This window comes from Ptychodera flava, chromosome 1 (assembly GCF_041260155.1).
Source record: "Ptychodera flava strain L36383 chromosome 1, AS_Pfla_20210202, whole genome shotgun sequence".
Lineage (NCBI taxonomy): Eukaryota > Metazoa > Hemichordata > Enteropneusta > Ptychoderidae > Ptychodera > Ptychodera flava.
This window is the reverse complement of record NC_091928.1, coordinates 39079973-39094803: the sequence shown is the minus strand read 5'-3', so window position 1 is coordinate 39094803 and position 14831 is coordinate 39079973. Positions and strand designations below refer to the sequence as shown.

The window sequence follows — 14831 nt, the reverse complement described above, 5'->3', positions numbered from 1 at the left end:
CATAAAGGCGAAACTTAGGGTGTATAAATCGACGGATATTAATGACACCTCAAGCTCTTCCAACATTGCGTAAATAAGCTATCTAAGGCGGGCCTAGCCTAGGTAACCTGTCTGAGATGAGGCCTTGCCTTTACACTGTACTGGCTCTATAGGCTAGCCCTATAATACTAACAAACAGGGTAGGATGAGAGGAGAAAATCTAGGTCTTCAGTGTACTGAATGCAATGTAGTGACTTTTTATTCCGCTAAACTAATGAGACAAGTATTCAACTTCTAGTCGAACAATGATTTTCACAGAATATTTGAAAAGTGACAAAATCCAAGCCAAGAACGTTATGAGTACGGAAGGCGGTTGTGGTACAAATGAAAAGTTTATTTTGTATTAAATGAAAATGAAAAGTGACCCATGCGGGACTCGAACCCACATCCCCCGAAAAAATTTCGGATGTTCTACCAACTGAGCTAATTGATCAGTCGGAATTACTGTAGTCGGTCCTGTCACCCAGATGGGGATCTTCATTTCATGTGCGCGTATATAGTATATACACGCCCATGAAATGAAGAGCCTCATCTGGGTGATAGAACCAACCACAATGTTGGTTCGAGTCCCGCATGGGTCACTTTTCATTTCATTTACCACAAAATAAATAAAGTTCGTATAGTGAGGTGAGTCACAATTTCAAACCTGAAAACGATATCGATCTTTGACTATCAAAGTGGCGTTTTATCACATGCTTATCGTAATTTACGGGTAATAAAATGTCGCTCTGGTGGATCAATCAGATAAAAACACTCTTATGAACAACATTTAATGCCGGTTAAGAATGCAGATAAGCATAATGATCCTAAATTTACTTGCTTTGCCATAGTAGTCTTTTTTCTGGGTGATCATAAAGCAGGAACTTCGGGTACATAAATCGACTGGCATCAGTGACTTCTCAACGTCTTTAAACATTGTGTAAAAGCAATCCAAAGGCAAGAGACCTAGCCTAGATAACCTGTCTGAGATGAGGCCTTGGGTTTCCTACTTACTGGCTACAGGCTAGCCCGGTAATAATAACAAACAGGGTAGGAAAATGTGGCAAATCTTGTTCTTCAGTACACTGAAAACGATGTAATGAGTCTTTTGAATTGGTTGGCCAAGCTTAGGAATTAAGTGTTCAACTTCTAGTCGAACACGAATGTTTTCACAGTATCTTTGAAAAGTGACAAAATGACTGCACTACGTCGACATATCACATTGGGTCGTCCACATTGTTGGACGACCCACTCGACGACCCGCTTGAATCACTATCATATTCGCCACACGTTAATCCTTCACTTTGTAGTATACGACACGGTCGCCGCCATCTTGAAATAACGGAACTTTAAGATGCTTGGCCAAGCCTGTTCATACAATCAAAACAGTCCTAATTTTTGGAGAGTATCCAATTACAGAGCGTTGTGAGTTCGGAAGGCGTTTGTGGTCTAATTAAAGTAGAATGCGTCTCAGGGACAGATATTCTGACTCTCAAACTTTTATAATTCTTTTATGATCTACCACTTGTATGGGGTTCATTTTAAAGCCCTTGGTGTAAGAAAACTTTTCACCGACTTAGCTTTTTTGAAATTTGCAATTTTATATTTCTCCATAGAGTTAACACAGGGATGGCGGCCATTTTGAATTTTAAATATAGGTAAATCTTGGGTTCTTTGTTTCTCCAGTATCAAAATTTTCACAGTGACTCCCGATTTTTATTTTCGATTTTTAAAGAAAATGGTTGAAAGATTCCTTGAGGAAAGTTTGATCAAAAGTTAAAGTCTTTTTATTTCGAGGCGCATACTACCTTAAAAGATTTGCTTCACATGTACACAACGATCTTTGACTAACAAATTGGCCGTATATCAAATGTTCGACGTAATTTACGAGTTAAGTTACAGATTACAGGTGTAGCTCTGGTGGATCGATATTAGATTACGGTTAAGAATGCATAAGTATTATGACCCTAAATTAACAAGTGTGGCTATTGTATTTTTTTCAGGTCGATCATAAAGACGGAACTTCGGGTGTATAAATCGACGGATATTAATGACGCCTCAAGCTCTCGCAACATTGCGAAAACAAGCTATCCAGGGCCGGCCTAGCCTAGATAACCTGTCTGAGATGAGGCCCTGTTTTTACTACTTATTGGCTCTATAGATTAGCTCTTTAATACTTAAAATCGTGGTAGGTGAGGGGGCAAATCTAGCTCTTCAGTGCACTGCCACTGAGTACGATGTAGTACGGTGATTTTATTATTTCGCCATAAGCTAAAGAAACTAGTATTCAACTTCTAGTCGAACAATGATTTTCACAGAATATTTGAAAAGTGACAAAATCCAAGCCAAGAACTTTAGGAGTACAGAAGATACAATTGACAAGTTTGCTACAACGAGTTTTGATTCATCAAAGTGGCGTTATATTGTAATTTACTGGTAATAGAATGTCGCTCTGGTGGATCTACGAGATTAAAAACACGGACATGATCAATATTAAATGCAGGTTAAGAATGCAGATAGGCATAATAATCCTAAATTTACTTGTGTTGCCATAGCATTTTTTCTTGGTGATCATAAAGACGGAACTTCCGGTATTTAAATCGACGGACACAGATGACTTCTCAAGGTCTTGAAACATTTCGTAAATAAGCTATCAGGGGCGGGGCTTAGCCTAGATAACCTGTCTGAGATGAGGCCTTGCCTTTACTGCTACTGGCTCTATAGGCTAGCCCTGTAATACTAACAAATATGGTAGGATAAATGTGGCAAATTTAGCTCTTCAGTACGCTGAAAACGATGTAATGGTTTTCTTTCAATTGGTCGGCCAAACTTACGAAACAAGTGTTCAGCTTCTAGTCCAACACGTATTTTTTCACAGTTTGTTTGAAAAGTTACAAAGTGACCGCACCACACTGACATCGTCGGACGAGCCACTCGACGACCCGATTGCATCACTAATTGTTTTGCTATATGTCAATCCTTCGCTTTGTACAATACGATACGGTCGCCGCCATCTTGAAAATACGGAACTTAGCTGTGTGTTCAAGCCTGTTCATTCATTATATACGTGTGGACGGAATACAATCTAAACAGTGTTTTGAAGTCGTCATTATTTACGGCCGGGGGGGGGGTCGGAGGAATCTATGGGGGTCACTCAAAATCTACAAGGAGGGAGTTAAAATGGATTAAAAATACTGACTCTGAATGTTTATCCTCTAATATCGTTTACAGAAATGTAGGATTTTACAAATGACACAAGAAGGTCGCAAGTTTCCATTCCTGCATATTCTTTGGTCTTCAATATCTACGGCAGATACGCATAATGATCATAAATTTACTTGTGTTGCCGTAGTAATTTTTCTGGGAGATCACAAAGACGGAACTTAGGGTATATAAATCGACGGGCAGTGGTGACGTCTCAAGGTCTCGAAACATTGCGTAAATAAGCTATCCGCTGCGAGGCCTAGCCTAGATAACCTGTCTGAGATGAGGCCTTACCTTTAATTCGTACTGGCACTGTAGGCTCGCCCTGTAATACAGACAAACGTTGTAGGACAAATGTGGCAAATCAAGCTCTTCAGTACACTGAAAACGATGTAATAAGTTTTTGAATTGGTCGGCCAAGCTTAGGAATTAGTGTTCAACTTCTAGTCAAACATGAATTTTAACAGTATCTTTGAAAAGTGACAAGAGAGTGATATATGACAGTAGGTCGTCCACATCGGCGAATGGCCCACATGACGACCCGTTTGAATCACTAATTTTTTCCGAAAGTTAATCCTTCACTTTGTAGTATACGACACTGTCACCGCCATCTTGAAATTACGGAACGCGTGACCAAGCCTGTTCATTCATTTTATTTATGTGGGCGGAATACAATCACAACAGTCTTAACTTTTGGAGAGTATCCAAGCCGGCCCAGAACGCTTTGAGTACGAAAGGCCAATTGAGGGATCGATCGCTCCACAACGATCTTTGACCGTCAAAGTGGCGTTATATCAGATTCTGAGCGTAATTTACAGGTAGAATAATGCCGCTGTGGTAAATATATCGTTAAAACACTGATATGATCAAGATTACGATCATAAATTTACTAGTGTTGCAATAGTTGTTTCTGAGTGATCGTATGGCGGAAGTTGGAGTGTACAAATCGACGGGCCTCGGTGACGCCACAAACTCTTGAAATATTGCGTAGATAAGCTATCAGAGGCGAGGACTAGCCTAGACAAGCTATACGATGTGAGTCTTTGCGTTTAGTGCGTATTGGCACTATAAGGCAAGCTCTGTAATACTAAAACCAAGAAAGGATAAGTTTGGTAAATCTAGCCCTTCAGTACACTGAATACAATGTTAGTTTTTTGTGCTTTGGGTGGCCGACATACTATATCTGAATACAATATATTTATATCTTGTATACCTGTCCTTGCCGCGTAAAGGACAATACTTTACGCAGTTTTAAAGACGGAATTGAGAAGAGAGTTGATCACTCGTGCAACGGCTCGCCAAAGGTGGCCGCAAGCGGCTCGCTGATACTCTAGCGTCACTGCACAATGATTGGAATTTTTTTCTTGATGGCATACACTAATTAATGGCACTTAGGATTTATATCCCTGTAAGATCATAGTAGAGGTAGGCTACCTTAAATTTGGTATTTGGTTCCAACTTTAAGGAAAATATGTTGTATGTGTTGAAATGATGCAAAACTCAAACAGTAATACACGATAGCTGTCCAGAGATACACGAGGTTTTAATGGCCAGTGTGGAAACTTTGATTTTGACAGGACTTCGACCTGTTTATTATGTTAAGAGAACACTCAGACAAAATGGCATTCTTATCTCTACATTTACGTACGTACCTTTTCATGAAGTGGATAACACTTGGTCAACATTCAGTTTTGTTGACATACTGTTTGCTGTTGAATGTGCGATGAAAAGGGAACAAATCAGTCTTGGTAATGATGGTGATCAAGGAAGACTTGTAAAGGCAAATACTTAAGATGGCAATAATTGTTTTTTAAACTGTCTTCAATCAGGAAATTGTTTAGTGTGTCAGACAAAGGTTATGGATCCCCAATACAAGGTAGTATAAAGATAAGCAAAAATATTTACACTTCAAAAGGGATTGTTGCATTCGGCTTTATCCTATCTGTTAAGTCTCAAAAATATAAGATGAAAAACAACTAAGAGCGCTAGATTTTCAAAATAAATTCTAAATTCTAAAAAGTAATATAATTGAAATATACTTATGTGCATTGCACTAAACACGTTTGTCTGGTGTCACACATCACTACAATATGTTTAATTTGGTTTCTATCAACGCGCATAATCTGACATGAATTGCTGGATTACCACTCGGGGGGTAGGGGGCTCACAGCATTGCACTTAGGTCAGTTTTATAATGCTTTGAATGGACCCAAGAAGAAAGTTTAACACAGCTATGAATCAACCCGAGAAGAAACACAACACTCCGTAGTGACGAAACCTTAGTAGCAAAATGCTGAATCAAAAATAAAATGCAAAATTACTTATATGCACCTAGAATGGAATTATTAAACACTGAATGCAGAACAGCCTTCATGGTATTTAATGTTGTTGGGTTTTCAGGAGTTCAGAAGTAAAAAAGACTCTGTTAGAAAAATGTCTTCCTATGGAAAGAACTAGTCTACGAAGTAACCACTACAGAAAATGAACAAGTCGCGCAGTTCCCGGAAGAGTCAGTCGCTGAGTAAGTAACTTTCGTCACTCCCTCTGGGAACGCATCTCCACTGCGGCAGGTGCTCACAACCGTAACACTGTCATCGACATTATCCACGACATAAGGCTCGGCCCAGGAGATTGTCCATTCTTTCTTCGTAAGTGATGGAGGAATTTTGAACACAATGTCTTCGGGACACTTCATTTTTGGCTCTTCTTTATCTAAAACGACAAGACGTCAAGAGTTAATTAGTACAATCACATATAAAGAGCAGAAAGTGTATTTAAAATCTGTGCAAGAAGTCTCTCATCATACAAGCTGCTCCTGTCGTTAATTTTGTCAAAAATAATCTTATTGGTTTTTTCGCAAACATTATTGCCTATGGACATGAGAATAATCTTGTACACACATATACGTGACACACAAAACAAAACAGCCATGAACATCATATGTACCATGTTTAAACATTGATATAATATGTGCTTCAGGTGTACGCTCAGTGCTCTATCCAGAACAGAAAGGAGTGCCAAAAGCCTCATTTATTGCGATGCCACTTTGCAGTGCTTGTGTCTTACCTCAGATCAAAGAAAAAATAACGTAAATTTTCGGTCAAAAATAAAGAGATACCGCTAGTTTGAATATTGAAATGAATGAGCGACAAGGATCAGGAAAAGACGAACTTGGAGATTATCACGTGGATAGAAAACATATTCAGGGTTCCAAAGCAAAGCCTACAAATTATACACATGTAGAGGGTAAGCAGTGATTTGCAAATCGTAAAACATCTGATAGTGAACAAACATGAGGTAGGACTAGTCTGTATCAAAAGTTATCACTATTTCTATCAAACCTGTCTCATCTCGCCGCCACTTTTCCAGGTCAATTTCGGGAAGATCTTGACATTTCTTGAAAGAGGACATGTCGGCTCTCCGAAATACGTTGATCGGCAGTTCATCAATATCAGTGTTGTCGCATATTACACGCGCCAGTGAAGACTTCTTCAGCTCGAGTAACTGAGAGCTTGTGAACACCCCTGGATTTTCGTACCAGAATCTGATATGAAAACATTATTTTACATTATTTACTTTACGTTCACTCATAAAAGTCACACTAGTGGCCTAGTAAATACCTTTCTCTAACTTGATGTCAGTAGAATTATCATACACACTTAAAGGTTAGATCAGGCAATGGATCTTTGCAGGGAGTTTTCGTATTAAATAAACCGAGTAACGGTACAGTTTTAAATATTCAGACCACCCGCCTTCTAAAATTATAGTAAGCCTTATTTTGAAAACAAATACGGAATTGTGGCAAAAAGGTGTGCTTTGTGTCGCCCGATTCGGAAAAATAAAATCATCAAAGCTTGGACTGTGTAAAGATCGCAAAGTTCTGCAATCACCCCTCATGATCTAACAATGGCTTTGCCTTCGTGATTTTGATTTCCCTTACCTATCACCGTCTCGTGCCCTGATGAATTGCATCGTCAGAAGACATTCGTTGACCGGGCCCATGACAGCGCCACCTATCGGGTCCTCAACCAGAGCGCCGATGAACGCATCAATGTTGTCTGGATGTCTGTACAGCTTCCTAAACTTCATGAGCACTTTCTGATTTTTTATTCGTTTTCGCAAATGTCTGAATTTTGTTACTTTTGCAAACCCACAAAATTCCAGCCACTTCGTGTAAGACGGCAAGCCGTGGTCCCTGCCACGCTGAATGTCCATGGCCTCTAAATCGAGCGACATCCGATCTGAAGTCTCAAACAAATGCTCAGTCAGTGCAGATGACACAAGTTCTTCAGAGTTCAAGTCTTTGGCGCCAACAGCAAACACTCCCCGTATTATGGGATCGATGCCGCCCTGCTCAATAATTCGCCATGGCTGAAAGAATCCATGCTGAAGCATCAAGTTCCCCTCTGGAATCGGCTCAAAATCGGAATCAAGTCGGGCAATCACCGGTGCTATGAACGCGTGGCCACAGCGGAGTGCCACCGTAGCGAAAACGTTGCTCACCGAAGCATCCACATCGGGCTTATATCCCGTGTACGGGCCCACCTTGTCCAAGGCGCGCTTGCTAGCAATGCTCGGTAGGTACTCGGCAAAGGTTATGTGCTGAAACAGCGCCCCCACTATCTTTTTGGTCTCCTGGTAGAGGGTCTCGCCATCCCAGTGGGGGTTTATACTGGCAAGCGCAGTCGCTATGCGGTTATGTTCCCTTACCATCAACACATGTAATGACGTTAGAGTTGGTATTTCATTGGCTCTTATATCACCGGCTTTAAAACATGGTCCCATGGCTGTCTTTGTTTCGTCTGCAAAGCATTTTAATGGGGTCTTTTATCTAGTTCTAAAAGTGGCCTACCACTTTCCATTTCTGGTTCCCCTACTTCCAACAGTCCAACTTTGATTCGAAATCTCTCATTTCTGATACAAGCTCCTCGCTATTGCCATAGATATGTGACGCATCGATGTAGAAATTCACGGCGTTTAGTTGCTGGCGTGCGATTTTATCCGCCTCGTCGAGAGACGACTGACCGGTGCCACAGACAGCCCCCGATCTTGTGAACTCGATACAAGTCTGATTCGGTCGTCTTGGGTCATTAGCGGGTAGATGGATGGGAAAACATGGCGGAATATTGTCGCAAATTTTGCTACAACTTTTACCATGCGCGAATGAAATGTGACTTGGTTCTGCGATGGTCAGCTGCATATCATGGGCCAGAAATTGACCCCAAACGACGGCCATGCCTGTCAGAATCTGATGTTCCGTGAACTCATGGCTTGATATAATTTCTGTTGACACTGTTCGTGCTAGGGGCATCTCGTATCCATTGTGTAGTTTCCCTGGCGTCCAGCCTACCGGTGTGTGAAGACCATTTTCATAAGCGGCGCCAAGCCATCTGATATGAGGCTGGAGTGACGACCCACGATGAGGATGACGGAAGTTGTTACATGTGCCGTCAGGCGAACGATATTGGGCGTGAAAACACATCGATTCATCGCAGGTCTTACTTTCGTGGCGATATGCCATGCACCCTGTCTCTTCTGACAGGTATTTCAATTCCTCCGCCGATAAAGCTTCGATACCTGTACATGTAAAAGAAACAACAGATACATGTCACTGTAATTGCAACTAATAGAAATTTTCCCTGAAAACATTGCATGTCATTGATATTTTTTCCTTGTTAAAGATTGTCTTTATGACAGCCCATTTATGCATACAAGATAGTTAATGAACAAGTTTATCACACGTTTAATTAATCCTTTCGCAAATTCGGAACCAGTTTGGGAAAAAACTACCAAAATCATCAAGGTTTCCTTGCATGCGATCTAGTGACCCTAATTTAACGAAGTGGGATTGCACTTAGATACGCTGGCCAGAGGAGAGAAGAGAGAGAGAGAGAGAGAGAGAGAGAGAGAGAGGAGAGAGAGAGAGAGAGAGAGAGAGAGAGACAGACAGACAGACAGACAGACAGACAGACAGACAGACAGACAGACAGACAGACAGACAGACAGACAGACACTCACTTACCTCCAACTGTATTCAGTTGTACTGTACTTTTGGCCAGAGAGTCCACTATGTCGACTGCCGCTTCAAGAACGTCTTGAGATGTCGCCATTTCGATGGCTTTCTTAGGAGGATATCTGAAGAGGGTGTGGAAATCACTCGGTGTCTTCGGACAGAGGTCTTCAAAGTGCTCTTGACTTTGATGCACGGCACGATGAACGTGTGATGCCGCCTCCTTAATGGCGTCATTCAGCATTTCAAATCGATCATTATCCTCACCTGTTACAATTATAGAAGTGATTTGACGTGTTTGAATAATTGGAAGTTTTGAAAAACATGTGATTTGTTAGACAGTGCAACTATTGAACCCCCTGCACATTTTGTTTTATGATTGATAAATACGCGAATGGCTAAGGACACTGTAAATATTTATTACATTTCGCTGGGTACATCCCAATATTTACAATCAATCATACCAGTCGATCGATATAGTGAAACATTTCAAATCGAACCAAAAAGCATGGATAACCTGGTAAAATAAGTTTATAGCGTTACTCTGTGTGACAGCTGTAGGCCTATATACTTAAGGTAGAATGCGCCTCGGGGACAGATATTCGGATTCTCAAACTTTTATTCTTTTCTGATATACCACTTGTGGGGCTTCATTTTAAAGCCCTTAATATAAGAACACTTTTACCGTCTTAGTTTTTCGAAAATATTATTTTCTCTATATAGAGTTAACACAGGGATGGCGGCCATTTTGAATTTCAAATATCGGTGAATCTCTGGTTGTTTGTTTCTCTAGCACCAAAATTTGCATGGTGACCACGATTTTTATTCTTGATTGTGAAAGAAAATTGGTGAAATATTTTTTGAGAAAAGTTTGAGCAAAGGCTTGAGTCTTTCACTTTCGAGGCGCATACTACCTTAAATAACGGTGATAATAAAAAATCAGTGTCCGTCTATTACTTTAGACAAGTTAGGTACACATTGTTGTAAAGGATTAAAATACTACCAACGGTAAATGATAATTGAGAACTGTACTGTTATACCTTTCTGACATGCGCTGCAACCCATCTCTTAAAGGTATACTGTCACCTGTTCCAATTTTGCCACATTTACCATGGAAAGAGAAAATCTAACCAATCACAGATTTTAAGGGGGTGGCCGCTTTTTGAAAACAGTGCCCTCACAAGGGCATTTTGAATACCAAGGAACGCTCCTTTGACCATAGATTGGCATATTTAGATTACAGGTGACTGTATACCTTTAACTAGTACTGTTACTGATAAAACGTATTTGTATACATTGAACTATGTGCTCACAGATAATTTACTTTCACTGCAGATAATGAAACGGTTAGTGGGTTATATACCAAAGTAAATCGTACAGTAAATTAAAAACTGCCGTAGAAAGTACCAGTTGAATGCAAAGTAACTGATGTATAAGTGTATCAGTTGACATGAAACGTTGGAAATCGATATCAATTGAGTTTGAGCACCGGGCAGAAATATGCCATACCTTCACAGATAATCTTTTAATCGTTGATAAGAACAAACTACATTGTATATTCCATATGGCAATAGAATAACGCCAATTCGCTGCTTGTTCTTCAGCACAGGGTAGAAACACACACACTAACAAACACAAAAGAAATGTCTGTCCATAGTACATGTGTGAGGAAATCGCGTTTGGTGCTGTAACAGGTTCTTTCTTTCTAGAGGTATATAACGAACTTTTCTCTCGTTTTTACACTTTCCATGTGCATTCCGAGACGGTAAATTGCAAAACTCGGAGACTCCCATGGGTGCATGCATTACATTTAAAATAAAAAATCTGTAATTACTCCTTGAAAAGTTTCTACGCATAACAACAGACTTCTTCCAAATCGTGCATTGTATGACTAAAATAAAGCTGAACGAAAACTCCTTCCAACGTTATTTTGAGCTAAACCTATATTGCCATGGAAACCGCTCGGAACTTTATTGTTGTCAGTGCGCTGGGCTCACATATCAACGGCTTGAATCTCTGTTCTCATCAACAGTTAGACGTATTTCCACAGTTTCTGTGTAGTTCAATCGATTTTTCACTGTTTAATCTTACCTTTACAGCTGCTGATCACAGAGAGAATCCCCAGAGGCACTAGGACATTGCACAACATGGTGTGAAGGCAGTCTGTGAAGCTTCAGTAGTAGCGAGAGCGATCTGCGAAAAAGAACGATTTTTGATTCCTTGAATGACTTCATTTAATGTGGATTTCAATTGTCATATTGTGTCACGGTTGCTAATGGGTAGATACATATTGGCTCTAATAACATTTTATGATAAGGTCAAACACTATTTGTCTACTCAGCGACTATGAACTACATCGATAGTGCTGCTCGAGTATATGCATTCGTCTATAGATGTTGGTCTATTCACATTCAACAATGGACAGGCACGTAAAGGGTTCAGTCTTTGTTATATGAGTAAAGATCAAGTCAGCTTTTATCAGGCCAGGCATGCCAAGTTGTGCAAGGTGCACGGCTGAAAATTCCATACGGTACGGCTTACGTTTCCTTCACCCCGTCAAACTTCGACATTTACGTTCAAAATCACGAAACTTACTGAGAATGACACCAGTCTGATGTTCTGCCGCCCGGCAACGAAGTTTTATGCTACTGCGTGAAAAGTTCTGATCAAAATTAACGATATAGAACTCACCTTTCTCGTAGCAGAACACGTTTACGTTCAGAATACGGTCACCGCTTACTTGCCAGGTCGTCTGCCCGTTGTTCTGTCTAACGCCAGATGCACACCTGGTATACACGTCCATTTAGCCAATCAGGATAAGCCTTGACTCATGACCTTCGTTACACGTAACTAGCACAAGCTGAATTACATACGTACTGTAAGCTCAGTTTGCAAATTGGTTCAAACTATTTTCGATTGCAAAAAACAACATGAATTTAGGCTTGAAACACAACTAATCAATCAGTCAAGCTTCAATGGGTGATAAAAATCGTCTGGCATCAATATTTAACGACTGTAAACTATATATCAAGAGTCCTTGCAATTGACTATACGGTATATATCATGAAATACCAATGCCAAGATTTGACGTTTGATCACGAAACCTCGGTTTTTACTACTGAGTCGGCGGGCCCAAAAATTAGTCAGGAACGCACTTTTGTTGTATTTGTAGTCTTTGCGGGATGTGCATTTCTTATATTTCGAGTTTTTACATCTTTTAATTCAAGCAGTTGTTTTAAAAATCTGAAATTTTCAGGATTTACTTGAATTTATGAAGTTGGAGCAGAGAAAGCGTGCAGTGCTGTTAACAGCAGACGCATGGTGAGAATGGGATTTGCGCCCTCTATGACATATCAAGACACTTCAGGAGCTGGTGATCACAGGACTTCCCTTAAGACGAGCATAACGCTCCTGAACTCGAATCTAACAATAATACTTTCCATGTAGTTGGACTTTTAGTGACTATGGAGATTTTACATTGAATTTTTTCAGCGTACTTTACCTGAGTGAGTGTACTATAAGCTTAGTCCCTCCGTTTATCACTTTAGGTCACGCTGCAAGGAATTTACGATCGCGTTTGATCAGCTTGGTGAAGGTACAGCTACGATAAGAGTTATTATAAATCGCATTATTTGAAATAAAAACAAACACACGACTTTAAATCACCCGTAATGTTCCTCTCTTTCAAAAAGGTAATAACGTACGTAAATTTGGCAGTTATGACAGTGGTCCCCTCTATCACACTTTTTCAATCGTGAACAATCACATAGCATTTTAAAGACGTAGAGCCGATGCACTGACCAACGTGTCCTGTTTGGGAGAGGGAGAGTGTTGAAGGTGAGTCATAGTTCTTTAATACTGTCCGACAGGACTAAACTGTAAAGAATTAAATTTTTTTGTTTCATTCAGCCGTAGACACGATTTCATTGATGTAAGAGACAATTCATTTAGTCAAACTATCACAAAGTCGGTGTTCTGTCCGTGTTGCACACTTTGTCGCCTCGCCACTTGCCCGCCAAACGAGACAAAATATTCTTGCATTGTTATTGTCTTTTATCATGTGAATGATATTTATATTGACTTGTGTTGCATTACATTGCAATGGCCTTAAATGGCCTTAAAACGTCCCTAGGCCACCATTGCACAAGCGGTCGTCGACAGTTTAAGTCATGCTCTGTCTAAAGTTTCAATCTCATGTCATCGTATTCTCCTAACAATCAGCGTGACTACACCTGTGTCATCGGGAAATGATTGTACTCATTGTTTCATTGTTAACACTTACATTTTCTCAATATGTTTTTCTTAGACTGAAAATTACTTGACTTTTTGTTCAAAATGTGTTTTCATCGATATTTTTAGTTCAGCGGGCACGCTGACAAGATTATGCAGGTTAAAATGTCAACCGATAGCGGATGTAATGGACGCCCTCACCATTAATCGGTCAGCGTAATCAACTGATCATGCGCAACAGGTCAAAATATCACATATAGCATAAATGTCACAAAAGTACATATTCTTTCTTGATATTTGCACGTTGTCACTAGAAACACATTCCCTCAGACTACCAGGTGAATGGTAACGCCATTGTTTCGATAAATTCTAGCCAAATACCGCACAGAGACCCGTGGAATGTTATTAATTAATTAACTTATTGATTATTTACCCTTTGAGTGCCAAAGTCAACTTTTGTTGTATTTTATGGAATATGACATAGCCAGCAATTTTTTTCAGATCTAGACAAGTTTTTTCAGATTTTTTCCAAAATTTTGGTCAAAAAATTGCAGCTATTGAAATGTTATGTCCATTTGGTCCAAAATTATCAAAAAATTACAGAAAAATTCATAAAGATTGGTAAAATGTTACACCGAAATTTTGGTGGGAAAAATTACAGCACTCAAAGGGTTAATCACGTGCACGGGTAAACCAACGGGCCAGAGGCCCATGATAGGCGCCGTAAAAACCAACAGTACGAAGAGATAAAACCGAACGAAAAACAATGTCACTGTAATATTGTCAGACACGTGATTGCAAAATTTACGTTTAGAACAGGCTTAGAAAGACTTAAAGGGATATAGTCGTCGGAACTGCACTCAAAGGTCGTATGGGACCCATACGACCCATGGCAACAATGTATCCTAGGCACAATGGTGATTGATGACAGTTAGAAACATGTCTGTCATAATCTGTCGTCGTCTAATTTAAATGTTGCAGCTATGATGATGAGGTGCATCTTGATATCGTGCACGAAATACATTGTTTGTAAACAAGAAACTCGCACAGGCGCAGTTCCGACGACTATATCCCTTTAATGTCGAGAGCATCATGGTCAAAGATTACAGTTATGATCGTTAAGAAACACAAACATAGTATCATTTGCGACTGACTTGATCGAAATTCTCTAGCTTGCCGAAAGTGTGATGGGAAAATTATGGCCAACACACTGTTCGCAAAGTTTTCTTGAGCAAGATATTGAACTTTACATGTTATCTCACTAACTTTGAACACAGAGATTTTTGAGATAATCTAATCAGAGACGTTTAAAGTGATTAGAGCGGTCTGTGCTGTGTAATGCAAGACCCGTTTGGTCATTGAGAGAGAG

The 14831-nt window shown here is 40.0% G+C and overlaps 1 protein-coding gene across 1 annotated transcript; it reads right to left on the bottom strand.

Moving 5' to 3' along the window:
* Window positions 1-5680: 5680 nt before the first annotated feature.
* Window positions 5681-12035, bottom strand: LOC139144788 (thyroid peroxidase-like). Its single transcript, XM_070715561.1, has 6 exons — window positions 11924-12035; window positions 9245-9499; window positions 8725-8799; window positions 7163-8024; window positions 6564-6766; window positions 5681-5934 (listed from the first exon to the last, which is right to left on the bottom strand). The coding sequence occupies exons 1-6, from the start codon at window positions 12033-12035 to the stop codon at window positions 5681-5683; spliced, it is 1761 nt and encodes a 586-aa protein (XP_070571662.1).
* Between the last annotated feature and the right edge of the window lie 2796 nt (window positions 12036-14831).

What these genes read in the sequence shown, in the direction of transcription:
- LOC139144788 (XM_070715561.1), bottom strand. Translation starts at nt 12,035, where the DNA reads ATGGACGTGTATACCAGGTGTGCATCTGGCGTTAGACAGAACAACGGG. An exon ending in ACAACTGAATACAGTTGGAG is followed by an intron (nt 8,800 to 9,244) that starts GTAAGTGAGTGT and finishes TTACATGTACAG; the next exon opens with GTATCGAAGCTTTATCGGCG. An exon ending in AGGGCACGAGACGGTGATAG is followed by an intron (nt 6,767 to 7,162) that starts GTAAGGGAAATC and finishes TTTTCATATCAG; the next exon opens with ATTCTGGTACGAAAATCCAG.